At 38.9% G+C, this 27,217-nt stretch overlaps 1 protein-coding gene across 3 annotated transcripts in view; it reads right to left on the bottom strand.

Annotated features, from left to right (window-relative positions):
- The window catches only part of NRPD1B (nuclear RNA polymerase D1B), an 84,003-nt gene that overhangs the window by 25,416 nt on the left and 31,370 nt on the right, over positions 1-27,217 (bottom strand). For all 3 annotated transcript variants that reach the window (XM_010247762.3, XM_010247761.2, XM_010247764.3), the window contains exons 7-11: positions 19,834-20,001; positions 12,782-12,940; positions 12,524-12,679; positions 8,165-9,901; positions 7,858-8,033 (exon numbers count right to left, since the gene is read on the bottom strand). In XM_010247762.3, the coding sequence (XP_010246064.2) occupies positions 7,858-8,033; positions 8,165-9,901; positions 12,524-12,679; positions 12,782-12,940; positions 19,834-20,001 (2,396 nt within the window). The remainder of the gene's footprint in view (positions 1-7,857; positions 8,034-8,164; positions 9,902-12,523; positions 12,680-12,781; positions 12,941-19,833; positions 20,002-27,217) is intronic.

Raw genomic sequence — 27,217 nt, 5'->3', positions numbered from 1 at the left:
TCTAGCAGTGGAAGCAATCTCTTTCCAGTTTCTTAGCAAGTCAACCACAAGAAAGTCTGAGAACAACTCCAAAGATTTCAGCCAGTGGGCAGCCCTTAAAAGGATTAGGTCTAACAGTTCTTCCAGGGTTCTTTCCTTGTCTAAAAAAATGTGTGAATTTCTTTCTTCCCACAAAGACCAGCACACTGCTGCCCTAATACTCCTCCACATAGTCTTCCCTTGCTTCTTAGGCCATCTGAAGAAAGAAGGAGAGAACAACCTTTGGACACTCTCCGGAGGAAACCAATAACACCCAAAGCAAAAGAAAACCCACTCCCAAACAGTTTTAGCAACCTTACAAGAGACTAAGAGGTGGTAGTCAGATTCCCCATCGGCTTTACAAAGAGTACATCTATTAGGAAGTAGACAATAGTTGGGTATCTTTCTCTGAAGTAAGTAAAATGTGTTAATTCTTTCCAAGAAAATTTCCCAACAAAAAAAGCCAACCTGAGGAGGAATAGGCCTGCTCCAAATTTCTTTAGCCAAAAAGGACAACCCAAAGGGGAAAGGAGGCTGAGTTAGGGTTTCAAAAAATGAGGCACAAGAAAAAGTACCAAAGCTAGAAGGAGTCCAAAATCTAGTGTCTTCCTTAGCAGGATTTAGGAAAACATTCTCAAAGGAAGCAGGCAAAGATACCAAGCCATCCAAGTTTGTATCCCTAATTGCCCTAAGCAGGCCTAGGTTCCACCCAAAGCTAGAAGTGGAGTCTAAAGGAACCAAGAAAGAAGAGATAGGTTCATTTTTCAAATCTGATAGAGCATACAAGGAAGGAAACTGGTCCTTTAGAGGAGAATCCCCAACCCAAAGTTGTTCCCAGAATTTTATTCGGTTACCAAAGTTTAGACCATACCTTATCCAAGGGAAGAAGACGAGAAGCAGAGTGTGAATGGATTTCCAAGGAGAAGCAGTTGTGGCCCTTGCCATGATTCCAGGATCCCAACCATTGTCTTCCATCCCATGTATGCTAGCCACAACCTCAGTCCACAATTTATCCCTTTCCACTGAGAACCTCCACAACCATTTCCCTAGTAGAGACATATTCCTTTTCTTGAAATTACCAATCCCAAGACCTCCTAGTTTTTTACACCTAGTAACCACCTCCCAACTCACCCTATGATCTCTCTTCTCCTCTCTAGGCTCCCACAGAAAATTCCTTATTAATTTTTCCAAAAGATTGGAAACCTTTGAGGGTATCTAAACACTGACAAATAGTAGACATGTAGGTTAGCTAGGGTAGACCTAATAAGAGTGACTCTCCCACCTAGAGAAATATAATTTCTCTTCCAAGCCGCCAGCCTCTTCTCAAACCGCTCCATTATCGGATTCCAAAAGCTTACATTCTTAGGATTGTCTCCTAAAGGGAGGCCCAAGTATGTCAAGGGCCAATCCGAGATTGCACATCCTAGCTCACCTGCATATTCCCTTAGGTCCCTTACATCCACATTCCCTCCACCACACCGCTCTTATCAAAGTTCATCTGGAGATAAGAAATCTGTTCAAAGAGATGTATTGCCAACTTTAGATTCCAGATCCAATTAATATTTCCTCCTTCACATAACAGAATTGTGTCATTTGCAAGCTGTAGATGTGTTAAAGGAACCTCCTCCCTTCCTGCTCTCCACCCTCTTATCAGATTCCTTGAGTCAGCTCTATGGATCAATCTCCCAAAAACATCAACAATCAGGGAGAAAAGAAAAGGGGAAAGAGGATATCCTTGTCTTAGGCCTCTCAACGTAGGAAAGAAGTCAACCACAGTGCCGTTTACCAGGATAGAATAATGACAAGTCTTGACATATCCCCAAATCCACTTACACCAACTACCTCAAAAACCAAAGCTCCTCAAAACCTCCAACAAGATTACCCCAATGTTCCTCCCAATCTGTTGAGAACAAAAATATGTCCAACTTAGAGCAAATTGGTCTAGATTGAAGGTTGGACCAAGTGAAGTTATTATTTAGGAGAGGAATTTCTTTAAGTTCAAAGGAGTCCACAAATTGGTTGAACTTCATCATACTTGTTGTCACTCTCTGTCTGGGGTTGTTAGTTTCCTTTGTAAATCTCACTACATTAAAATCTCCACCCACACACCAAGGACCTTCCCAGAGGCCTCTAATATCACTTAGTTCTTCCCAAAGTTTCTCCCTCTGCCTATAGTCATTGGGGCCATACACATTTGTTAGTACCCATTCATACCCATCATCCACCTGTCTGAACTTTAGGGAGACAAAATGATCTCCGATTAGCTCCTCCACTCCTATGAGTAATTCTTCTTTCCACAAGGTCACAATCCCTCATGAGGAACCCCACGAGGGAGCAACCACCCACTTTATTCCCCTGGATCTCCACACACTCCTAGCCCATCTACAATCAAAGTCCATTCTTTTGGACTCCTGAAGCATTACCACATCTGGATTAAACTTCTTAATTACCTCTTTAATAGTTGCTTTCTTCCGCAAGCTGCCCAAACCGCTCAAATTCCAACTTAAGATTCTCATTTTAAACTCTTGGTCTCAACCCTAACTCCTCCAAGATCTATTTAGACCCTTTTCTTCTATCCCCTTTCACCTCAAACTTCTTGTCCCCCTCAATATCTCTTTTTAATCTCTCCACTCCACTCAGCTTTCTCTTCTTCATCTTGCTGTCCTCTTGTTTTTGCAAGTAGGTTTTTAGGTCATTCGGATTCTTCAGTTTGCACCCCAACTTTTTCACAAACTCTGCAACCGACTCTTCCCCACTAGTTTCCATTTTTTTAAGGTTACACACTCCCTACTCATAGGGAACAACTCGTTCCTACTCTTACCACCTTCACCAGCCCTTTCTGTCCTCTCTAAGCTCCCTTTTTGTAATTCCTTCCTCTCCACTTCACCCAAAAAGCTCTCAATGATTTCCCAAACTATTGCCTCTGCCATTTTTTTCACCCACTTCCTCCCCTTGTAGACTCATTGTGGCTTTCAAACCATAGGCTTCCGACTCTTGGTAGAGAGAAGAATCTGGAACAAGGGAGATAGAGCACTCATCAGTAACAAAAACTGAATTGATAGAGTTGAAGGATTTACCTGAGGCTGGGATGTGAGGAGAAAGCGTAGGAGAAAAAGTGGTTGTCACTTCCTTTTTTGAGAAGTTGGAGCACTCTGTCTCTCCGAATTGGGGGAAAAATTTCCCCATCACTGTATCAACACAAAAACCCATTTCTGTACCCAAGAATGCACCTCTCTGTGAAGTACCCTTGTTCAGCTCTTAAACAACCCAATCTACCTTCTTTTTGGCCTCTTGTAAAGCACTAGAACCTAGGAGGGGCTCAGCCGAGAATGGGATAAGACCCCTGTTGCATACTGAAAGTTTCAATTGCCTGCTTCTCCCCCTCCTCCTTTTCTTCCCCCACCATATCCCCTATGAACAAAAGATCCAGGTTGAAAGCATCCTTGGTCTGTTCTTCAAAACGATCTTCGTCTTTCGCACTGCCTAGACTCTCACAAGCTTCCGAGCTTTCATCATAGTCAGAATTTGAACCACAACTAATCCAACCTTCGTCAACCTCTTCCTTCCTCTTCCTTCTCTTCTGTACTAAGTCTCGAATAGTGTGGGTTCAGGCGATCAGAAACTTGGTGTTTTCCTTCGTCGCCAGCCAGTCGTCAAACCTAGCTCAAGGGACGGCAACCTTCTGCCATTCTAACCTCCTACACCCCTCCATAGTGGAGAGAACGAAACCTAGACGATGATAGATGATAGTTTTCATCTATCATCGCCCTAGGCCTACCCCGCCCCACATGATGACTTAAGTTGTCACGTGGGCAATCTAAAGGGCTACTCGTAATGATAGGCTCACCCGCTGAACCGGCCGACTCAGACTTCCTTAAGGCTGGTTCAGACAGAGAGGTTTTAAAAGAGTTCGCCCGGGCCTTACCCCTTCTAGCCACGTCAGCATAGGATGGGCCACCCTCTTTCAAAAAAATTTGAATCAACACCCTTAAACGGAAAGCTTCGAGGATTGGGGCGCCCTTGTGACTGTTCCCCTTCCTCCTTAGCCCGCCCACACGCACCAGGCTTACCCGCCATCCCCTGAAGGCCACGTGTACACCATCCTTCAGACTCTTCAGTCCCTTCAACCTCTGTTCGTCTTCCCCAAAGCGACACTTCATCTTCTGAGGCTAGCCAAACCTTAAACCAGGCATCATCTGAGAGAACTTTGATGGCTCAAGGCAATTTTTCTGGCATGATCCCTGCAACCTTAAGTTCCACAGCTCGCAGGTTTCTTAAGTTAGCCAACAACAGATCTCCACCCAACGCTTCGACATTTTTCTTTAGGATTTGTTCATTCCAAAGGTTGAAAGGAAGACCAAGAAGTTTGATCAAGAAGCTGCCACTTCTTGGTACTACTTCGTTGCAAACTGGAGTCCAGCTCTGAACCTGTATCAAACTTCCCTCTACACTAAATGTGCAGAGATTCAGTTTCTTATCGCCAACATCTAATACAACATTCTTTCAGCAAAGGGCAATAAAACAACATCTTCTAAGCCCAACCTTTCGGCAACTACTTCTGAGACCTTCGTCCAATCTTCTACCACCCTCTGCTCCCAACTCCCTCTCGCTTCTTCAATAGCAACTCGCTGAAGTTCAGTCGAGCTAGCCACCACAACTTCATTGTTTTGCTTAAAGCAAGGCACCTGAGCACAGAGAGGGGACAAATTACAGTCCTTCAACTCCTACCAGGAATTTCTTCCACTCTCCCTTCGACCTCCAATAGAAAAACTTGAAGGTTAAAAGAAAAGGAAGCCCACCCTCTCCTTTTCTGGCCTTCCGGAATACACAAAACTTGCCTTTTGTTAAAGTCAAAATGTTCTGTAACCGTTTTAAACCACCTGTTTCCATTCCTCTTTAACACTGATTCGAATTTCTTCCTCCCACAAGTCATCGAGTTTCTTCAACCTTCTTCCTGTAAAGAAAAAACAGTTCCATCCACAAAACCTTTCAACGGCAAACACGCCTCCTCCAGAAGAAGAATTGTTGCCCTGTTCCCTTCTCTGATTTTCAGGTGAGACTTCCCCATTGTCCTTCCCAGCTCGAACAAGAAGTATTTGGCTTCAATGGTCAGCTCCAAACGCCATTTCCCCGCCATCTTGAACTTTCTCTCCTCTCCCATCTTCTCTCAATGAATAACCAACTTTATTTATACTCAAACATTTATTATAGCTTAGTTAATTTAGTACATGTGTAGATGGTATTTGTTGTCAATAATTAATTAAATAAAATTATTAATACACTAAACCGATTTAACTTATATGTTAATAAATAAATTTAAGTAAACAACATTAACAAGGTAATGATATTACATAATTTACTTAGTTTAGTTAATTAACATAATATACATCATTTAGTACATTCACTTAACTAACCTACTTTACTTAACTTAATACATTTAATTACTTAATTTAAATAAATAAAACATTGCAAGTAAATTACATTGATTAAGAAAACTAAGGCAACCATGTAAATAATGTAAAATGAAGTAATTGATTTATTACTTACTTAAATAATTAATGTACTAATTTTACTTAAACAATTTGTTTAATTACTGAATTTACTAAAATAGTTAATTTAGTTAATTGGCTTAATTTCCTAATTTAGCTTAAGTAATGTAGATTATTTAATTAATTTAAATTCCTTAATCGTCCAATCTATTATTTCTAATTTGGCTAAATTTTACATTTTTCTATTGTCCAATATATTATTCATCCATGGATAAAACTGTGAGCACCATGTACAGTGCTGGGGGGGGGTCTGGAGGGCGAAGCCCCCCAGCCGAAGGGGCAGGGGGCAAGGTGGCAAACCACTTTCTTTCCCCTTATCTTTTCTATGTTTTTATACATTATACATTATTTGTGGCTATTTTGACATTAAATTTAGTGTTTATATCAGTAACTGAAATTATATTAGTGAGAAAAAAACAGATATAATAAAATACGAGGAAGAGGTAAACAGTCTCCTACAGAGGACTGCTAATTTGTATGCATTCCCCTAGCGTATCCAAGAATTTCCATATTTTTCGTCCATATCCTTGAGTTTCCAAAGCGTATCCATATTGGTATCCAAGTTGTCCGATACAATACCCAATATCAATACTCTAATACTTGTTTTCGTTGTTGTTGTTGGTGCTGGCGGTGGTGCAGTATGCTGATGATTATTAGTATTCTTATTATTAATTTTTTATTTTATTACTATTTTATAGTTTTATTATTTGTTTATTATTATGGAAATATTTTTTAATATTATTTTTTCAATATTATTGTTCTATAAATATTCATTCTCATATTCAACTGTGGGGGCATAATGATGAATTATCCATTTTCAAAATTCAGCATTCACATTTTAAAACAACACTCTCTACATTCAAATATCAGACAAAACAAAAAATCACAAATTTTCAAAGTACTTTCTGTCAGTTCTTTTTTGCTTTTCAGACTTCAGACTTAAACCAACAGAACGCCACCTAGTCAGAGTAGTCTAATTAACTTTGAGTTGGGACCACATCTTATTAGGGTGGTGGGTGTATTTTTGTCAATTAAATGTATTCAAATTGAATATATAATGCATCTATTGGGGCACCAGTTAGAACTTTTGCCTCCCATTTTAACCTCTTTTGTCTCTTTCTTCTCTCTGGTTTTCTCTTCTCCCTACAGCTTCTCCCCTTCTTTCTTTGGAAGTTTTTTGTTAATTTCTGGAGTGCCGCAAACTACAAGTATAACAAATCAATTTCCAGATAGATTTGAGAATCCCAATGTTACTAAAACATATGAGAGGAGAAACCAATGGCTCCACTTGTAAGTTTTCATTAAAGCTTCCAAGTTGCTTGAGTGGCTTGAGACCTCTTCTAGCTGGTGCAGCCATGTTTAAAATGCTTAAAAAAATCCTCACAACTAAAGGTTCCTAGTTCCAATCATATTTTTCCCCTTCCCTCTATTTTTGTTGTTTTCTGTCAAAATCAATTTCAACCAATTTCATAACACCAAATTGAGTGGAGATCAAGGTGACTTGGGTGATAATTCAGAGAGGTAAAAGAAGACTTATTTGAAGACTGAATTATTTAACAATCACAAGGCCGACCATCTTGTTTAGAAACAATGTGTCAAGTCAGTTTATGCCAAATCCTTGAGTGCCATATTGTGATGCTGTTACAAAGATCGTGAGATATCTGAAAGGGAATCCTGGAAATGGCCTGATATACAAGGCTAATGGCCACTTAGAAATTGAAGAACCATGTTAAATGGAAATACTTCATATTTACTCCAAAATTTAGTGAGATATCTGCCTCAGGGCATTGCACATCCTTCAGGACAACCTTGCACATCCTTCACCCATACTATGTGTGAGTTGGTCTAACTATAATATTTACTCCAAGAAATTGGCTTTACTGTGACTGCTCCTACAAAGTTGTATTTTGATAGCAATGTGGCAGTTCATACTTCATATTTACTCCAATCTAGGTTTTCATGAGAAGACTGAGTACATAGAGGTTGATTGTCATTTAGTACAAGATGCAGTAGTGTCTTTTTATAATGACTTTCATTTTATTTTAATCATGTCCAAGTATAATGGCAGGGCAATTATTTCATAGTAAGACAACATCTAAATAGAATTGCCTGGGATGGGAGAGCCATCTTTTTCTCCTGCCCATCATTCTCCCTTATTTATGGCCCTTCCCCTTTTTTCTTTTGCACAGAGTTTCATCTAGTCACTAGAACACAGCTAAAAATGATGAGACTATTACCACAACATGGTGTTCAAATATCTAAGAAAAATAAAACTGAATAAAATACTTACTTAATAGAGAAGTCAACTGCAATATCCATCAGACTGACTCTCTTCAGATGATTCTGAACTATATACGCAGCCTTTTCTTTGCAATAGTATCCCCCGCAACCGCAATCATTTAAGTATAAAATTACCCGGCGGTCAATTAGATCATTCTTGAAACTAGCTCTACAGAGTAGTATTTCCTACAAATAATGAAGGAAAAGTGAGACAAATTTATGCATGTATAATTGGAGAATACACACAGATTTTACAAATAAATAAGTAAACTAAGATATTGTGCCATTGTAACTTAACAACTTAAACGAATGAATACCTTCATCAGCTCCCATGACGAATTATTACTTGGAGAAGAATCAAGAACTGCCTTGTATGCAGGATTTGAAATTGCAGTTGCAGCTAAAATACCAACAGGTTCACCAGCAGGGTAGAAACTTGGAGGAGTATTTCCAAGGTCAGCCCCATACTCGAATTGGATTAAAGAGTTGTTACATACATTTCTCACTGTTCCATCATAACAGATAACAACATCTCGAAGAATGGCCATCAAATTTTTAAACAAAGTTCCAGGCTCAGTTAGCCCTCTAGATGACCGAACAAGCACTTCTCTAGAAGAAATGGAATGAACCAACTCTTCATATGGGTTCAAACCATTAAAAAAACAACTGCTAATTAGCCCAAAGCTCTCTGGAGATTCACCATCTCTATTAACACAATATTTACTACGGAAAAATGAAGTCAAGGCCTCCACCAAAGTCCTAGAGTAGAGCTTTCCTCTATCTGAAAATTGCAAGCCCAAGAACCCAACTTGCTGAACTACCTTATTAATGGATGAATCACTTTTTGAGTCAATTAAATTACCCAGAATAGATGATTTTAAAATAAACTTCACAACAGGAACTTTCACAATTCTCAGATGATTCTCAACTTGCAACTCTACCATTTCATTATATTCTGATCTCAAATGATGCAGCAGGGGTAAAATGACTTCAACCATTTTATGGAGCTCTTCTGTAACTGCTCTTGGAATTGAAAAATCCTTCAAGCTGACACTAAAACCAACTGAAAATATGTGTTCCATCAAAAGTGGCTGTAAAGAATTGACTACATTAAGTGCCTCTTTGGAGCCTTTCTGAAAGAGAACGGAATTAATTATTTCATTAAAGGAGGTCTGCAGGGCATCCTTGTTGAAGTCAAATTTCAATATCTCGCTCTGACTAATCAAGTATCTCCTTTCCGAAGAATCAAAGCAAGAAGGTAAAGCAGTCTGCAGTATCTGCAAGGCAGTCCATACAGGGTCATCATGGTGGGCCTTCAACAAGGCAGGCTGAGGTAAGCCCATTGGAACAAACATTCCTAACTGTTGTGAAGATGCTTTGTCAAAGAAAAATCTCTTGAACAAAATATTAAGCGACAACAGGGAATCATTAGCCAACTGCAAGTTCAAATTTCCACTATGAGAGCTAAGCAACTGATGTTGAACTGCAAATAGTTCCAAAACCTCAGACTTTGCTTCCAAAGACTGGGGATAAAATAAGTGAACACAATCACCATCAAAATCAGCTCCAAGGGGCCCACAAATAAGGGGGTTAACTTTCACAGTATGATCATCATGAACATATACTGAAAATGCTTGCAGTGAATGTTTGTGTGTACTTGGAGGCCTATTAATAAAAACAATGTCACCATCCATGATCCGCCGACGTACAACTTGGCCAACTCTTAAAGATGTATATCCCTTTGACCCATCTCTTAATGAATATGTGGACAGACCATCTGTGTAAGTTAGGCACAATTTATTGTCTACCAGCTTTTGTAAATGATCCATATTGTGTATGCTCACCTTCTCCTCAAATGTAATCCTTTGTGCAACTTCTGATGGAAGACCTATTTCATTAATTCCTTTATAAGCATCCCCTGTTATCACACTGCGAGATGAGAATCCTGACCCTTTACTAATGAACAGTGTTCTCATCTTTTCCAGCCATGCTTTTGTACAAGTATCATTGACTCCTTTACTGACTGAAAATCTGGTGTCCACATCACGAGAAGCCTGGTACATTAAAAAAGAAAATACAATCAGAATAACAATTATATATTAATAGAATAATATAGAGGATGGGAAAAATGGAGGGGAGCATCTGGGGTCTCATACAATAAGCAAATACCATATAGATTAAAAAGAAAATTCTATAAAGCAGCTGTAAATCCAAAACTGCAGAATGGAGAAGAGTGTTGAGAAGTCAAGAAAAATGTCCAAAAAATGGAGTTCGGCTTCAGTCCAGGCATGCTATATATGCACACCGTTCACGCAGCACAAGGACGCACCACGCGTCTTTTGATTTGTGCATTGGCTTAATACGTGCGAAATGAATTAACGGAGTCTATCCTTTATGTCGCTAGCTTCTCATTCATTCCATCCCACTTCCTGCTCGAGACTCATCAGACTCTGCCCTCACTAGTCACTCTCACTCTCTCCCTCTCCAACCAGCGGCTACCAACAGTCATCACCGGCGACCCCCTCAGGTATTTTGGACTCTGCCCTGATAGAAGCCGGACAGTTATCACTGGCGGAAAGAGTACAAACAGTCATCACCGATGCGCGTATATAGCGTGCCTAGACTGAAGCTGAACTCAGGACGAATTCTGTTTGTAGAGAAGAAAACCTTGTATTTTGTATACTTTACATATTTCTGTTTGTACTCTTTCTGCCAAAACCCCTTTCTTTGGCTTCATGGTGGATCTTGTGAAGCCCCCTTATAGTCCTTTCATCATTGTCCGACAATCACAGCATTCGCACTACCTGAGCCTGAAAGTAACAATCACACGCTAAGTTAATAAACTGGAGGAAGAGAAAGAAGGGCAACACTACAAGTAGGTAGATAGTTGAGTACCAGCAGAACTTCTTGATCGTCGGGAGAGAGGGAACTGGTGTCGAGAATGCGGACATGGAGAGAAGGGGAATTGGGGGGATGGGAGATGCAGATGAGAATGGAAGTGGTTTCATCAGAGAGTCTCAATGGGCACTGGAAGATAGGTCTTAGTCATGGGTCGCACTGGTTCAGTGCCACCATGAACAATCCATGGCTGCAGACGACATTCTCCAGATTGAAGGTTGAAACTGACTCCACAAGCGGCAGAGGGAGAAAACATGAGACAACGACGATGACACCTCTACTTCTTGTTTCCAGTGGTCATCTCTTCTCTCATCGGACTCCTTTGTCCATAGAATCCTCCATTCTTGCTTGTTCAGCAAGGGTAGGCGAATCTAAATGATTACCGTTGACAGGAGTCTGGCTTCTATCAGTCGCCAGTGATAACAGTCTGGCTTCTATAAGGGCAGAGTCCGAAAAACCTAAGGGGGTTGCCGGTGATGGCTGTTAATCACCGCCAGTTGGAAAGGGAGAGAATGAGAGTGACTGGCGATGGCAGAGTCAGGTTAGTCTCGAGCAGGAAGTGGAATGGAACTAATGAGAAGCTAACGGCATGAAGGATAGACTCCGTTTAATTCATTTCGCACGTATTAAACCAACACATGAATAAAAGACGTGTGGCGCGTCCTCATGCTGCGCAAACGGTGCGCGTATATTGCGTGCCTGGACTGAAGCCGAATCCCAAAAAACGAGTGTGGTGAAAAAGGATAGGGACAGAGATTAAATCATTTGAAGGATCCTAGGAGTATCTCAACTAGGTGATAAATGAGACAATGTAACATGGTCTGGTCACGTGGATAGAAGACGGTCTTCAGAGCCCGTAAGAAGACGCTTTCTATTACAATTTTAAGGGGCTAGATAGGCTAAAGGCAGACCAAAACGGACATGGTTTTAAAAGTAGTAAAAAATGATTTAAGTGCTCATAATTTAACAATGGATATAGCATTAAACAGAAAAGAATGATAAATCAGGATTCATATAGTCAACGACATATAGTTGGCACAAGGCTTAGATGACAATGATGATGATACTTACAGATTAATAACACAACCATGTCATTTGTCTTAGTTTCTGTATCAAGGAGAGAACATAGAGTTCATTACATGGATACTAGAAGGAGTATCAGTTGGACGTTACAGGGGTAAAATTGTAATGTTGATAAATTTTGGGGACTTGTATGTATATATGGGAAGAAGAGGCACCTGTGTGAAATTCTGATATAATTTGGTCTTTTGCTTATTTAAACCATTGGTTGTGTGGGGTTGGGGTTGAGTGAGTGGACATTTTGTCGTGAATCTGTAGGCTACCAATCCAAACCACATTAAACCTTGGTGCTTCCTCTCTTTCTTCTTCCTATTTTCTTCTTGGTTTACTATTCTCTTTCCTGCTGGTTGACAGTATCAAGGAGAGCACATAAGGTACATGATATGGAAACCAGTAGGAGTATCAAAATTAGAGGTGGGTAAAAAGGTATTAGACTTTGAAACCGCTAAAAATAGGATTCAGGGACTCATAAATTATGGAATCTGCTCAGACAAAACAAAAATAATAAAGATGGATGCATAAATAAGTGCGAACAACACTAAGCAAAAAAGTTGCTTATAATAAATTATAAAGTACTACAAATTAACCATTCATATCCAAATTTTATCAAAATTGCACAGGGTTGGGGTCCCCACAGAGCACACCCCACAAGCACCCCACATGAGTATTTGCACGCCATACATGAGTATTTAACATACCTTTGCAGTACCCCTAACATGAAGATAATTTGCAACAGTGGACTGCAACTCATTAGCTTCAATTTCTTGAGACTCAAAATTTGGAGCACCTGATCTTGAACTCCTGATGATTTCAATTTGCTTAAGAACCTTCCTAAGCATTGTGATAGAAAGATCCTGGAAAACAAGCAAAAACAAGCAGTCAACATAAAGGTAAAACCCAAGAAACAGTATGATCAAGTGATTCATGCAGTAGATACACAAAATATATCAACTTACTGAAGACATGATACTGATTCCATCAGAAATATCAGGCACAGACAAACAATTGGGAGGGACAGGTAAATACTGCAAAATATAACCATACTGAGGAAAGTGTCCTTTCCCAATAAGCTTTCTTCTGGTTTCCTCTGGAATTCTTTTCAAAATTTCTAGAGACTGAAAATTTGGTGCATAAGACAAACCAGATGTCAGGAAGCAATCAGAACATATGTGCACTGGAAAAAAATTTTGTTGTACAAAGTGATCCAAACCCCATTCATTTTATTCAATCAGTAAAATGATTTCACTCATTCTGATAAAAGCATATTATCTTATCAACAACAGCTTCAGATTAAAGCATATTACATAATCATGTAAATACAAATGAGGCATTTCCTTTACAAGGTAATAAAACTCATTTACAAGTCAACCCAGAACAGTTGTTTACCATACACCCATTGTTTTTTTAATCCCCAAAATTTACTCCATGTGGAGGGGTGGCCACCTTAAAATTCTATTAATAGAATCATTATATGCAAAAAATATACAGGGTAGGACGTAGCCCGCCTTACCCCATACCCAATACAGTATGCACACCAACTCTATAAAAGCCTCCATAAATTATTTATAACACAACTTTGGGTTTTTGCTTGTCTCTGATTCAATCCTTCTATTTAACTTATATTTTCCTTGTCTCTGATTCTCGTCTAACCTTACATGAGGGTCGTTTGTCGGGAAGCTTATCATTTAAAACTTGCATGTGTGAGACACTTCAAAAAAGAGGCCATACCAATGTTTTTTTTCCACATATTTGTGTCTGCCATTCGGGAATGGGTTTTTGCTCTCTTTGGATGCAGGTGGCCCCCCTCCCTCTAATGTGAAGTACTTTTTTAGCACTTCTTTTTTAGTTTTTTTTTTCAATCCACCTACAGGTGGCCTCCTCCCTCTAATGTGTTCTAACAGTAAGAACACTAGGGCTGAGATTGGAAAATTGATTGTAGGGTTATGAAAACCCTAGAGAAAACTCTGAGAAACAGAAAAAACACCAGCCGCTCCTTCCAGGTAAGTCTAAACCTTTCCTAACTAGTGCTGATCTCAAAGAAAAAAAATAACTTACTCAAAAAATCCTGATTGCCATCCAGTCCTTAGATTGAGCCCTAATCTTGAACTTCCTTGTTTTTCTCTGATTCTTCCTGGTTACCGGGCATTCTCCAAGAAGGTTTGTTCAATCCAAGTCGCAGCAGAACACAGCTTCCTTTGCACACTCAGGTATGGCTTGTTTGGCATCCACACCCAACCCCTGGATTATTGACTCTGGAGCCTCCGATCACATGACGGGAACTCCAGGTGTGTTTTCATCTCTCACTCATTGCTCAACATCACAATCTGTTACCCTTGCTAATGGCTCCACGTCATCTATCTGTGGTGTTGGTAATGTTGACCTAGACCCTGTATCCCTATCCTCTACCTAAGCTTCCATTTAATCTTATGTCTGTTAGTAAGCTGACCAAGTCACTTAAGTGCTCCATCACTTTTTACCCTTCTATGTGTGTTTTTCAGGATCTCAAGACGGGGATGAAGATTGGTGGAGGGCATGAAGCCGGTGGACTGTATTATCTTGATGGTGGTGGACGAACGTCAACGGCTCTTCAGTCATCCATTTCTCCTCTCCCTGTTTTAGATTGTGAGTCTTGTCAATTTGGGAAACACCATCGTGTTCCCTTTCGTTCTAGGGTCGATAACCGTGTGTCGAGTCTTTTTTCTTTAATTCATTCAGATGTTTGGGGTCCTTATAAAGTGATGTCATATAATGGATACCGATATTTTGTTATTTTTGTTGATGACTGTTCAAGAATGACGTGGCTCTATTTAATGAAAGAAAGAAGTGAATTATTTTCCAATGCTGAGATCCGCAATCAATTTGGTGTTCACATCAAAATTTTCCGTTCTGATAATGGTCGTGAATACTTGTCTTCATCTTTTCGAGAATACTTGGACCAACATGGCATTATACACCAAACTTCATGTACCTATACTCCGCAACAAAATGGGGTTGCTGAGAGAAAGAACCGCCATCTTGTAGAAACGGCACGCTCCCTCATGCACCACATGAATGTTTCCAAAACTTTTTGGAGCGATGCAATGCTCACCTCTTGTTTCTTAATTAATCGGATGCCCACGTCTATCCTTGATGGTCGTTCTCCTTTTAGTGTCTTATTCCCCAACATGTCTCCGTTTCCGCTTTCTCCTCGGGTATTTGGGTGTGTCTGCTTCGTTCATAATCTGAGTCCCGGGACTGACAAGTTAGATGCACGTTCCATGAAGTGTATCTTCCTTGGTTATTCCCGAACTCAGAAAGGGTACAAGTGTTATCATCCTAGTTCTCGTCGTTCCTTGGTATGTGCTGATGTTACATTCTTTGAGTCTACTCCGTTCTTCGTGGGGTCCGGTGCTGCTGCTTCCCCCACATCACCACCTCCTCTTCCTCTTCCTGTGGCTGATCCACCTCCTTTGGTTCCAGTCATGCCTAACGTTCTCCCCGGTTGCTAAGATAGGGTCAGTTCGTGTCGTCATCTCTCTTGCAGCTATGTCTGGTTGGCCTCTCCATCAGCTCGATATCAAAAATGCCTTTTTGCATGGGGATTTGCTCGAGGAGGTCTACATGGAGCAACCACCTGGGTTTGTTGCTCAGGGGGAGGATGGTAAGGTATGTAGACTTAAGAAGGCTATTTATGGACTTAAACAGTCCCCTCGAGCATGGTTTGGTAGGTTCAGTGAGGTGGTCAAGAAGTTTGGTCTGAAACAGTGCCAAGTTGATCACTCTGTCTTCAGTCTTGACTCTTCGGCAGGTAAAATAATATTGGTGGTGTATGTGGATGATATCGTTGTGACTGGGAATGATAAAATGGGCATTGACAGATTGAAGGTATTCCTACAGGAACCTCTGGCAAGTTGAAATACTTTTTGGGCATAGAGGTAGCAAGATCTAAGCATGGCATTAATTTGTGCCAGAGGAAATATGTGCTTGATTTACTGGAAGAAACAGGATTGTTGGGTACTAAACCGGCTGAGACACCTATGGAAACAAATACGAGGCTGAGCAGTGATATAGGTGAAGTGTTTGAAGAGCCTGGCAGATACCGACGACTTGTAGGCAAACTAAACTATCTAACCATTACTCGGCCAGATATTTCATTTGCGGTTAGTGTGGTGAGTCAGTTCATGCAGAAACCTTTGGTCCCACATTGGAATGCAGTGCTAAGGATTGTGAGGTATCTGAAAGGAGCTCCTGGTCGTGGTTTGCTGTACAGAAGTGGTGGAAAACTGGTAGTAGAAGGATACACCGATGCTGATTGGGCAGGTTCTATGTCTGATAGACGATCTACCACAGGCTATTGCACCTTTCTGGGGGGTAACCTGGTAACATGGAAAAGTAAGAAGCAAACAGTTGTGGCAAGAAGCAGTGCAGAAGCGGAATATAGGGCCATGGCACATACTGCTTGTGAACTAGTGTGGCTGAGGAACCTTCTACAGGAGATAGGATATGACATCAGTACTCCAATGAAGCTCTAAGGCAGCGGTTCATATCTCTTCCAATCCAGTGTTTCATGAAAGAACCAAGCACATCGAAGTTGACTGTCATTTTGTGAGAGAGAAGGTGCTGAATGGGGTGATAGAAACTGCATATGTTAGTACGGGAAACCAGTGGGCAGACTTGTTTACAAAAGGCTTGAGTCGGGGGAGAGTGGACTACATATGTAACAAGCTGGGATTATATGATATATACTCACCAGCTTGAGGGGGAGTGTTAGTGGTGTTAGTGAAGGGGTATTTCAGTCTTTGTACTTGTTGAGAATGCTGATGTGTACTGTTATGTTAGTTCGAGTGCCTCTTACTTACTCAAGTCTTTTTCAATAAGTCAATAATATAATAATAGGTCTGGCCGAATCAAGGGATTAACTTTTTTCCCTAATTCGAACCAGCCTTTCTCTCTTTTCTCTCTTCTCTCTTTTCTTCTTTCCTCTCCTACTTCTTGCTGTCTACTTTACTCTACAGTCACCGAACAAGACAGAATTCTATGGCAGGTCAACAACCTCCAATAATCAGGTGATGGATTAACTTGTGCTAAACTTCCAGCCCTAGGAAGTTCTTATGGAAGTCAGCTGGATCAGACATACATGAGAACCCTAACCAACCCTAGGTTGGCTCTGATACCAACTTGGCAGATAAAGACTGTGAGTAGTATTTCTTCTGATGTGAATCCAATAAAACAAAAGAAAGAGTATGGTTGACTTAGACTTGCCACCCCACCCATCTATTTATAGATTTGCAACTAACTGTTAAAAAACAACATAAAGTAACATAAAATAAAGACAATATGAGGTGGGACCACATTAAAATAAACTACTACTCCACACCGCTACAGGATAAAACAAAGGATTTGTTTAGATCCTTCTCCACTGATGACATTGTCAGGAACTGGCATCTGATTGCCAGCTCTATCAGGAAGGTTGTTAAACATACCCAATGGGAACCTCCTCCACCTCTCCCAATCAAACTCAACATTGATGGTTGCAGCAGAGGCAACCCAGGCCCCTCTGATATAGGTGGAGTTTTCAGGAAAAGCAACAAGGACGTTTTGACACTCCATTCTGGACCAGCAGGACAAAAGAACTGCAATCAGAGATGATATGTTTCACAAGGGTTAACATTAGCAAAGAAAACGAATTATTCATACATCAACGTGGAGGGTGATACCAAAGTGATTGTAGAGTTTATTCAAGAGGAAGAAAGTTGTCCCTGGCAATACAAGAATTTTTTGAAAGAGATAAATGAACTAAAAGGATAGAGTGGTAGAAGCATCAATGAGTGTATAGGTTTGCAAATAGGCTGGTAGAGGATGACGCAGATGAGGAAGAAAGTAAAGAATCCATAGAGAACTAAGTCAGTTGTCCAATTCATAATTTCCTATACCAATTTCAGAACTTTTGGGTTATAGGAAATTCATTCTGTATCAGTTTTTTATTTTTCTAGTTGTGGGTATCTTAAGAATAGGATTCTGTTTCTTAGATTTTTATTGATGTTTCAAAATTACTATTTAAGGCAACCTCCCAACTTTCTATTTATAGTAATTGGTGTAATTACCATTTTTAGTAAACTTGTGGAAGTAATTTCTGATGTCCTTAAATTAAGTTTAGTGCAATTTGGAAAGTGTTATTAGAGTTGTTTAGGAGCTGGAACCCTTATTTAAGTGTCTTTATGGGTTACTTATGGATTTGTCTTAGTTTTAAAGCAATTATAGAAAGTATTGTTGAGATTATTATATCCTTTATTGGGCATGTTTTGGTTTCTATTATAATTCGGCCTGCCTTTGAGTTCTGTTAGTCTGATAACAGCCAAGAAGAGAGAAGAAGAAAGAAGAAAGAAAGAGAGAGAGGAGGAGAAAAGGAGAGAAGAAAAGTCTGGTTCGAATTGGGAAAAAATCTCTTCTCCCATTCGACCAGACATGTTTCATATTACTAACATAATGGAAAAGACACATGTGCCCTTACTTAAGTGAGGGACACTAGTTCTAATATAATATTACAGATCAGCAACCTCAACATAAGTATAAAGACAGAAATACCCCAACACTAACAGTTTCTTTTCTTGCTTATCATTTTTTTAAGACGAAGGTAAAATATTTCATTAAACAGATTGTGAAAGATTGCGACCGGCCCAATAAGGTATTGGGATAAATGGAAAACAAAAAAGAAAAAAAACATTACATCCCAACAACCACTATTTATCACTCATACAAAAAGAGTGTTGTTTTCAAAATAGGAGCTGCCAGGACAATTATTGAATAACTTATGAGTCGCCATCCAAGAGAATAACCTTCAACAAATTCTCTTTAAAACTTCCTCTTCTTAATTGAATTTGTCTTCAACAATCTTCCTGTTTCTTTCCGTCCAAATTGACCACACTACTGCCAGCACCACCTTCCAGAAAATCTTACCTCTCCTCAACAAACCCCTCAAAAACCAACCCTGTAATAGTGTCATTACATCATTTGGACTCCAAACACCCTTATTGCTTTCATCCATATTTCCCAACTGAAACTACAGTGCAGAAAAAGATTTTCAGCTTCTCGGAACTGTTGCCGCACAGAACACATCTGCTGTGTTCTACCTCCTTTCCTCTCTTTGACAACTTCTCAGCTGTTAAGACACCTCCCCAAAGCCGTCACCCACAAGCAGAAAGAGACTCTTGGTTTCTTTTCCTTCTTATCATTTGTCAGTGTTTTAAAAGTTCAAGGGGCTTTTTGCGCCCAAGGCACAAGGTGAGGTACATGCCTTTCTGAAGTGTGGAGCATATATATATATATATATATATATATATATATATTGATTAAAATTGCAAAAAAAAACAAAATATATTAAAAATAGCATTTATTAAAGCATGCATACTTAAATTTTAAGCTAAATGTTTTAAAAGGCCTATTAGCTCAAATTAAAATATATAAACATGAGATATAAAGCATATGTAAAGTTAAAATGTAAAAAAAAATAAACATATAAAACATATTCAAGCGCATAGGAGAGGCACATGACTGGGCTGAGGTGCAAGGTGCTCCAGGCACAACAGGCACGTACCTTTTTAAAGGGGCTGTGCCTGGGCATAGGAGAGGCAAATGCCTTAAAATGTGTCTTACCTGTGCACTTAGGCATGCCCAAGGTGTGCCTTCTCAATCACTTCTATTTGGCATTTTTCATTACAGGCTTCATTCTTTAATTATATTGGGTATGTGGGTCAGGCTATTTACTTGTTATTTAAGTGAACGTGTGCAGCTGCCTATATGAGGGAAACTATGTAATTTTTCCTCTTATTATGTTGATTAATAAAATAAATATTGGGGTTAGACTATAACCAACGATCAGTACTTCCAACTTCTTCCTTTCTTCTTTCTCTCTTCTCTGCATTTTTTTTCTCTTCCTTTATAATTTCTACATGTTTTATTCATTGTTTTCTCCTATAATCAAGAAAACTACTGATAAGATACAATTGGACAAAAGTTTGAAGCAGCAGACCTCACTAGGGAGCAATGTACGCTGAGAGCCATCACCATAGCGGAACCCATATCTCTCCAGAAAGTTCCAAAAACCATCTTGTGACCTTGACCGAGATGATATTTTCAATTCCAAATAACATGCACCATCAGTTGTCTTAACTTCCTTTATTGATAATTGTGGAAGATCCTACAAAACAATCAAGCAAAATACTTTTTTCGAAAATCAACAATCAAACAAAATATTGAAGGAAACAACAGCCCAAATGTAATTGTACAACAGTAATGTTACGAAGAAGTTTATTTTGATAAACAATATTCAATTATTCCACATATATTGCATCATCAGGATTCAGAACCACCTGCTTCCTTTAAGCAAGCTCTTTCACAATTCAAATACAAGATTAACCATATTTAATATAGTCCATCTAACTTATTCATGCAACTAGATGGAAACCAGAAAGCAACAATGGTTCAATGACAATGTTATTTGGTTATATCTGAAGCTAATGGCTATATAGGGTCTTATCTAACACAAAGTATCTTCCTGAATGTCTTTGATCTTCCGAGTAGTAGAAAATAATTTCTTTGCAATCTATGTTGAGTCCTACAAATCCATGTTTCCAATTTTGCCAATTAATAAAAGTAATTCTTGTGTAAGTTAAAATAGTGGGAAATCAAGCCCTAAAGAAGAAATAACTACATGTCTGGTTGCAAGAGGATAGTGGGCAAGACTTTAAATTCCAACATGAATAAGTCCAGAATTTTGAAATTCAATTCCAGTTTTCGGAGCTCCAGGAAACAAATGTAACTAGAACAAATCTAACAAAATAAGAATCAATAAACAAGTAGAAAATGTTAGTACAATAAATAGGAAGATGGAAGGTATCTAAGAAGCATGAAGTTGACAAGAACAACGATGAGACAATATGAGAAAAGTATGAAGATAGAGATGAACCCTTCTTTTATTCTTTTCATGACAAGACCCTTGGTGTAACAGTTCTGCCTTAAAGGAGGTCTTTCCTTCACTGTTTCTTATAGTTAAGGATAAGGATGCAATGGTGGCAGATCAGTTTGAGTGGTGCGGGAGTATTGGGACTTGGTGTCTAAATTCAGGAGACATCTCAATGACTGGGAGATTTCAGACCTGCTAGTGCTATTCCAGCTACTTCAGACTCAACATCCACACCCAAATCAGCAAGATTCAAGGGTCTGGAAATAGTTGTCTAGTGATGGCATTTCCTCTGTGAACTCCTTTTATATGAAGCTGTCTGCTGGTGGCTCTCAGGCTTTTCAGTGTAAAGAGGTGGCTCCCTCACATTCCAAGAAAGGTGTCAGCTCATGGCAAATGTCTTTCAAAGGATCAGCTGGACAAGAGAGGTTTGCTGCTGGAGTCTCTGATCTGTGTCATGTGTGAGAAGGAAGTTGAGTTTTTCTTATCACATTTTCATTCATTGTAAGGCTGCTCGCCTGCTCATAAAACTTCAGTCATCTCAGCTCCCTGCTGAGTGTCAGCTGGTGTTTGTCGAGTTCTCTGCCAGATTTACTTTTTTCTTGGAAGTTGTCGGGCTTAAGTGGTAGGGGAAAGGTGCTTTGGAGTTCTATTCCTCACATGGTGTGTTGGGTTCTGTGGAAAGAAAGAAATGGGAGGATTTTTTAAGGAAACTTCTGTTCTTTAGATGATGTGGTGGTTCCGGACCACATTAATATAGTCAAAGTTGCACTCTTGGTCCCATAAACAAAGGGACCACACAAGTTTGAAACAAAGACTCAAAGACCCTCATTTCCTATCTCAACCTATCAGGCCTTCCTTTTTATGTTTGTGAAACATATTGTAAACTATATGATTTATTCCATTCTTTTATTGCATATTTGAAGTATACTGACCCCAAACTTTACCCTCAATGGAAGGTTGACCTCTTTTATAGCACTAATTCCCAAGAAGCCAAAAGCCAGCCACCCTAGAGACTTGAAACCAACCATCTTAGTGACCTGTCATTACAAAATTCTAGTAAAAAATCATCCCTATGGTTAAAAGAGGCTCTTCCCTTTATGGTGTCTCAGTTGCCAGGGGCTTTTATCCTAGGAAAGCACATCAACAAGCAGGCCCCAATTGCTATTAAATGAGTGAAGGACTTGAAAAGATCTGGTAGGAAAAGAACGATGTTCAAGTTAGATTTAGAAAAGATCTATGACTTGGTCATGGTCTAAAATGTCACAAACTGTCAGAAATGTCGACTGACATATGTCAGTGTCAAGACCCATTGGCAGAAACTTTAAGATGAATGAGAAAAATACCTTATGTCGGCTGACATTTGCGATATTTCAGCCAAATGTCGACTAAGTCTTTCTAAACACAAAAAAATATACATTATTTCCTAATATTTTGAACATGTCAAATTATTCCTAAACACAAACAACACTACTCTTGTTTCACATAAAAAACAGAGAAAAAAGAGAAAATAACAGCAGGGTAAATAAAAAAAAATAAAGAGAAGATCAAAACAAAGAAAGGAAGCATGTGTAGCATCAAGAGATGAGATTAAGGAGGGGAAAAAAGAAAACAGATTCCAGTTTCCATACCTGGAAGCTTGAGGTGTGAAAACGCAAGTTTAGGGTTCAAATCAGGTAGCATCAAGGTGTGAAAAAGAATAATTCTGATGCACTCCTCTTGTGCTTCAAGTTCTGGACTCCAAAGTTGAGTGTTCAAACAGAACCCTTTATGCTTGAACTAAACAATGAAATGAATAGTGATTTTTTATCTTAACACTGTAACTTATAAAGGCGTTGCTATGATACACGTTGGTCTATGAAAAGCCCACAGACCATCACAACAAAATAAAAGGAATCTTTAATAGAATAATACAATATGTTATAATACATGAGGGTCTATGGTAATATTCTAGACCTTCACTAAAATGCCAATCAAACATTGATATATAATACATTACTAAATTATATTAATATACTACAAAAAAGTAATATATATTAAAAATATTCATACATAAGAATATAAAATAAAATATTCAACAAAGGAATTAAAAAACAAATAAAGGAATAAATTAATTACTTATTAGAATATGAAGATATGCATATACAGAAAATATTTCTTCATAGCAATAAAAACATTAATGTTTGAAATACAATATTCATAAAAAGGAATGAAACAAAATAAAAAACAAAAGAATAAACTAATTACCTATTAGAATAAAAAGATGTGCATATATCAAACTATTCTTCATAATAACAAAAATATTAAGTGATATATATGATTATGAATATAACTTAATTCTTATTATTGGTGTCAGAACTACATGTGAGAATAGAAGAAAAATAACAGGAAAGAGAGAGAGAGAGGAGAAAAGAAAAGGAAGGGAGTATGTGCAGGCCAACAAAAAAGAACCTCCAGTTGGCCAGGTTTCTGTATATAGATTAGCATAAAAGATCAAGATATAAGTATGCCCCTGAATTATAAAAACAATAAACATCCTATACTACCCCATTCAAGGAATAATAAATGACACTAATAACCCAGATCAAAAGAATAAAAGGAAAATAAACTACTCTCAACAACAATCAACAAAGTTTTACTATTATAAATCGAAAAAAGGACTACTAACCCCCCCCCCCCACTCCTAATTCAATATGTTAACAAAGAGAAACAGAACCAAACTTCAGTTATCAAAAAAATGGAAACAACCTTCAAGAAACCTGCATCATGGACAACAGCAGCCCATCTCTCCAGAGAACAAATTGTACAAAAAATGCAAAACAAATAAAAGGTCCAAAAGTGGCACCAATACAACCACAATCCAAGAAAACAAACTTCTATGCCTCTTGCCCATACAGACATGCAACAAAACACAAACACACAGGTACAAGAACCTCGAATCCAGCATCATCCACCAACAAAGGACAAAAAACACCACTACCTACTGGCAAACTCATAACAATTGTAAGAAGGTTATGGATTTCCTTCCAACCCTCCACTTATCTCTCTTAAAGCTTTTAGTACTCCTCTAACCTGTTGTGTGCCCATCATTCTCTACTATAACAACAGCCAACCGTCTTGGCACTAACAGAAGAAGATTGAAAAATGGCATGATTGGAATTAAGTAGAAAACAATTATAGTGTCGCACTGAATGGATCCTAAAGGGGGAAGAATTCTTAGTTAAAGCAAAGTGTCAAGTCCAAACAATTTTGTAAACAAGATCTAGGCCAAAGCACTGATTATAATGACCCCATTCAAAATTATATTTAAAACCAACAACTCATACTACAAATTAGAGGCAATTAAAATCAAGTCAACAAACTAGGAAGATAAAATAAAGATAAGCAGCTCAAGGGAAATAGTATAGAATATGCAGAAATAAAAACTACAAAGAAAGATTAAGAAAAGAAGAGGTTTTTGTGAGAAGAGAGAAGAATAGAAAGAATGGAGAAAAGAATGAGAGAGCAATCAGATCTGGATGCCCCCTCCTTTTGTTATTTATTCTTTAAGTAAAAAATATGTACAAAAACCAAAATGCCCTTATAGGGTGGCAAACACAAAAAACTAAATAAAAAGAGTTAAAAACACCACTCTAAAGGGTCCCAACAGGTGTGTTGTGGTCCCCACTCCCTAACTAAACAAATTAACCAACAAATCTGCACAAACTCCTCAACACTCCCCCTCAAGTTGGGAGTAAATGTCACACATTCCCAACTTGCATAGGTCATGTTCAAGCTTGTTCTTTGTGACCCCTTTGGTGAAGACATCAACCAATTGTAACTTAGCGGTGACATAAAGCAGGCAGACTACTCCAACTGTCACTCTTTCTCTTGTGAATTGTCTATCAACTTCAATGTGTTTTGCCCTATTATACTAAACTGGATTGTGGGCATATTGCAACTTGGTTGTCACAATATAACATCATTGGTTCCTCTACATCTTATCCCAATCTCACTCGGCAAGGATCTAACCCAAAATAATTATGAGACACCATGTGCCATAGATCTATATTCAGCTTCTGCACTTGACCTTGCCACCACTAACTATTTTTTTACTTTTCCATGAAACCAAATTCCCAACCCCCCCCCCCCAAAGGTACACAACCCTAAAGTGGATCAGGCAACCTACCAAGGAATAAAATTCCTCTACTAAGATGCTTCTTTAGGTATGCAAGTATCCCATCAATAGCTTCTCAGTGTTGAACCAGAGGAGCATGCATATACTAACTCGCAAAATAGGAAATGTCAGGCATGTCATGCACAAGTATAGTAGTTGGCCTACCTCAATTGATATCTCCCCACATCCTTAACCAACTCACCATTCAAAGCATTAATCCTGTGGTTCTTGGTTTAACTCCTAGCTTCCTAGTTTCCTACAATAGGTCCAATAAATTCTTCCTTTGAGAGATGAATATCCCATGCTTGGATCTTGCAACCTCAATCCCAAAAAAATATTTTAATTTACCTAGATCCCTAATCTAAAATTCTTGTTGTAGTGACTTGTTGAGTGCAACAATCTCACTCAAATAATTCCTTGTAACAACTATATCATCCACATACACAATCAACGTTGTTACAAGTGATTCTCTCTTCACAAAGAGAGTGTGTCCTAACTAGGTTTGTGTGTATCCAAACGGATCAATGCCCCCTAAACTTGCCAAACCATGCCCTAGGTGATTGTTGCAAACCATATAAAGGCTTATTCAGCCTACAAGTTTTTCCCTCACCAACATTCTCATAAAAACCATCTAAAGCAACCATATATGCCTCTTCCCGCAAAATACCATTAAGGGATGCATTTTTTAACATCAAGCTAGAGGAGTGGCCATGAGTAAGTAATTGCTAGAGACAAGAAGATCCGAACTAAGCTCATCTTAGCTATTGTCGCAAAGGTCTCCCAATAATCTACACCATAGGTCAATGTATACCTTTTTGCAACCAACATTGCCTTATACCTCTCTATGTTGTCATTGGCCCTATACTTCACAGTGAACACCCATCTACACCCAAATGTCTCCTTTTCTACAAGAAGACCAACTATCTCTCATGTCTGGTTCTTAATCAAAGCCTCCATTTTTTCTATCATAGTTGTTTTTCACTCAGGTTTGGAAAGATGATAAGGCATTATAGGGAAGAAAGGAAAGCATGGTAGGAAGGTGATAAGGCATTATAGGAGAGATGGCGTGAAATACATTGAGTTGTACTCTTTCTCTTTTCCTTGCGAAGTGCAACGGGAAGATAAAGATCAATTGCAACATCAATGTTAGTATAGAAACATCATTAATGGAATCAAGGGCAATGATAGGCTCAAGGAAAAAACCTGGAACTGTATCAACCGAACCTGGAATCTCTAATGGACCAACAAAGTGTGATGCATGTTCTTCTACTGGAACATATGTGGATTCAATTCTCTTGCATTGATGCTAAAAGAACTAAAAGGCAATTGTAGTGGATTAGGCAATGGAACTAGAGGAGCTAATGGTGGAGCAATAGGTGAAACTGAAGGTGGAGCTAATGGACCAGATGAAGGAACAGGAAGAGGAATAAACTATGAGTTCTCCTCCCCAAAACACTCCCCTTGAGGAGAACCACCAAAGAAAATGAATGTGGACTAAAAAAGGTAGCATCCACAGTGACAAACCTGCTCCCCGACACAGGATTATAACAACAATACCCCTTATAGTTTTAAGCATACCCCAGAAGAATATATTTTTTGGCCTTAGGACTCAATTTCTCATGCTTGCATAGTATTCTTCCAAGCTTTGGCTACCCTGCTTTAGGTTAAAGTATTCTTGATAAAGCTAGTATACTCTAGTGGTATTATCTGGGCCGGAATAAAGTTTCTTAGCATGGCCCCAAATTTCCTTAGTTGTATCCAAGAACATAAAATTCACATTAATTTTAGGTTCCATGCTATTCCACAACCAGGTCATGATCTGTGCATCCTCTTGTTCCCAATCACTAAACCCTAGAGAATCAGAAGAGGGTTTCTCCTCTCTCACATGTTTCACCTTTTTCTTGCCTCTTAAAAACACCTCCATAGATTTAGCCCATGGCACATAGTTCTCACCATTTAATTTATTAGAAGCCATTTGAACATTTAAGTAATCAAGAGAAATCATAACACCTATCTTATTGTCACCACCTTCTCCAATTGATGCCATCCTAACCGATTCACCTCACCCTTCAAAGAAATCACTATAATAAACAAATGAGTCACCCTCTACTATTCAGCACCACACCACACGCTTCACAATAAAATATAATTGTAACCACACTACTGCTGTCATGAATTCAGCACTCAAAACCCCTACTATCGACACACATATCCAGGTATAAACAGAATGAAAAGAGGATCATATGCATACCTACCAATCCACACTGCCACATAAATGAAATCCAGCCCAAAAAGAAG

This window comes from Nelumbo nucifera, chromosome 6 (assembly GCF_055504915.1).
Source record: "Nelumbo nucifera cultivar China Antique chromosome 6, China Antique-T2T, whole genome shotgun sequence".
NCBI lineage: Eukaryota > Viridiplantae > Streptophyta > Magnoliopsida > Proteales > Nelumbonaceae > Nelumbo > Nelumbo nucifera.
This window is presented reverse-complemented; position numbering and strand designations above follow the sequence as displayed.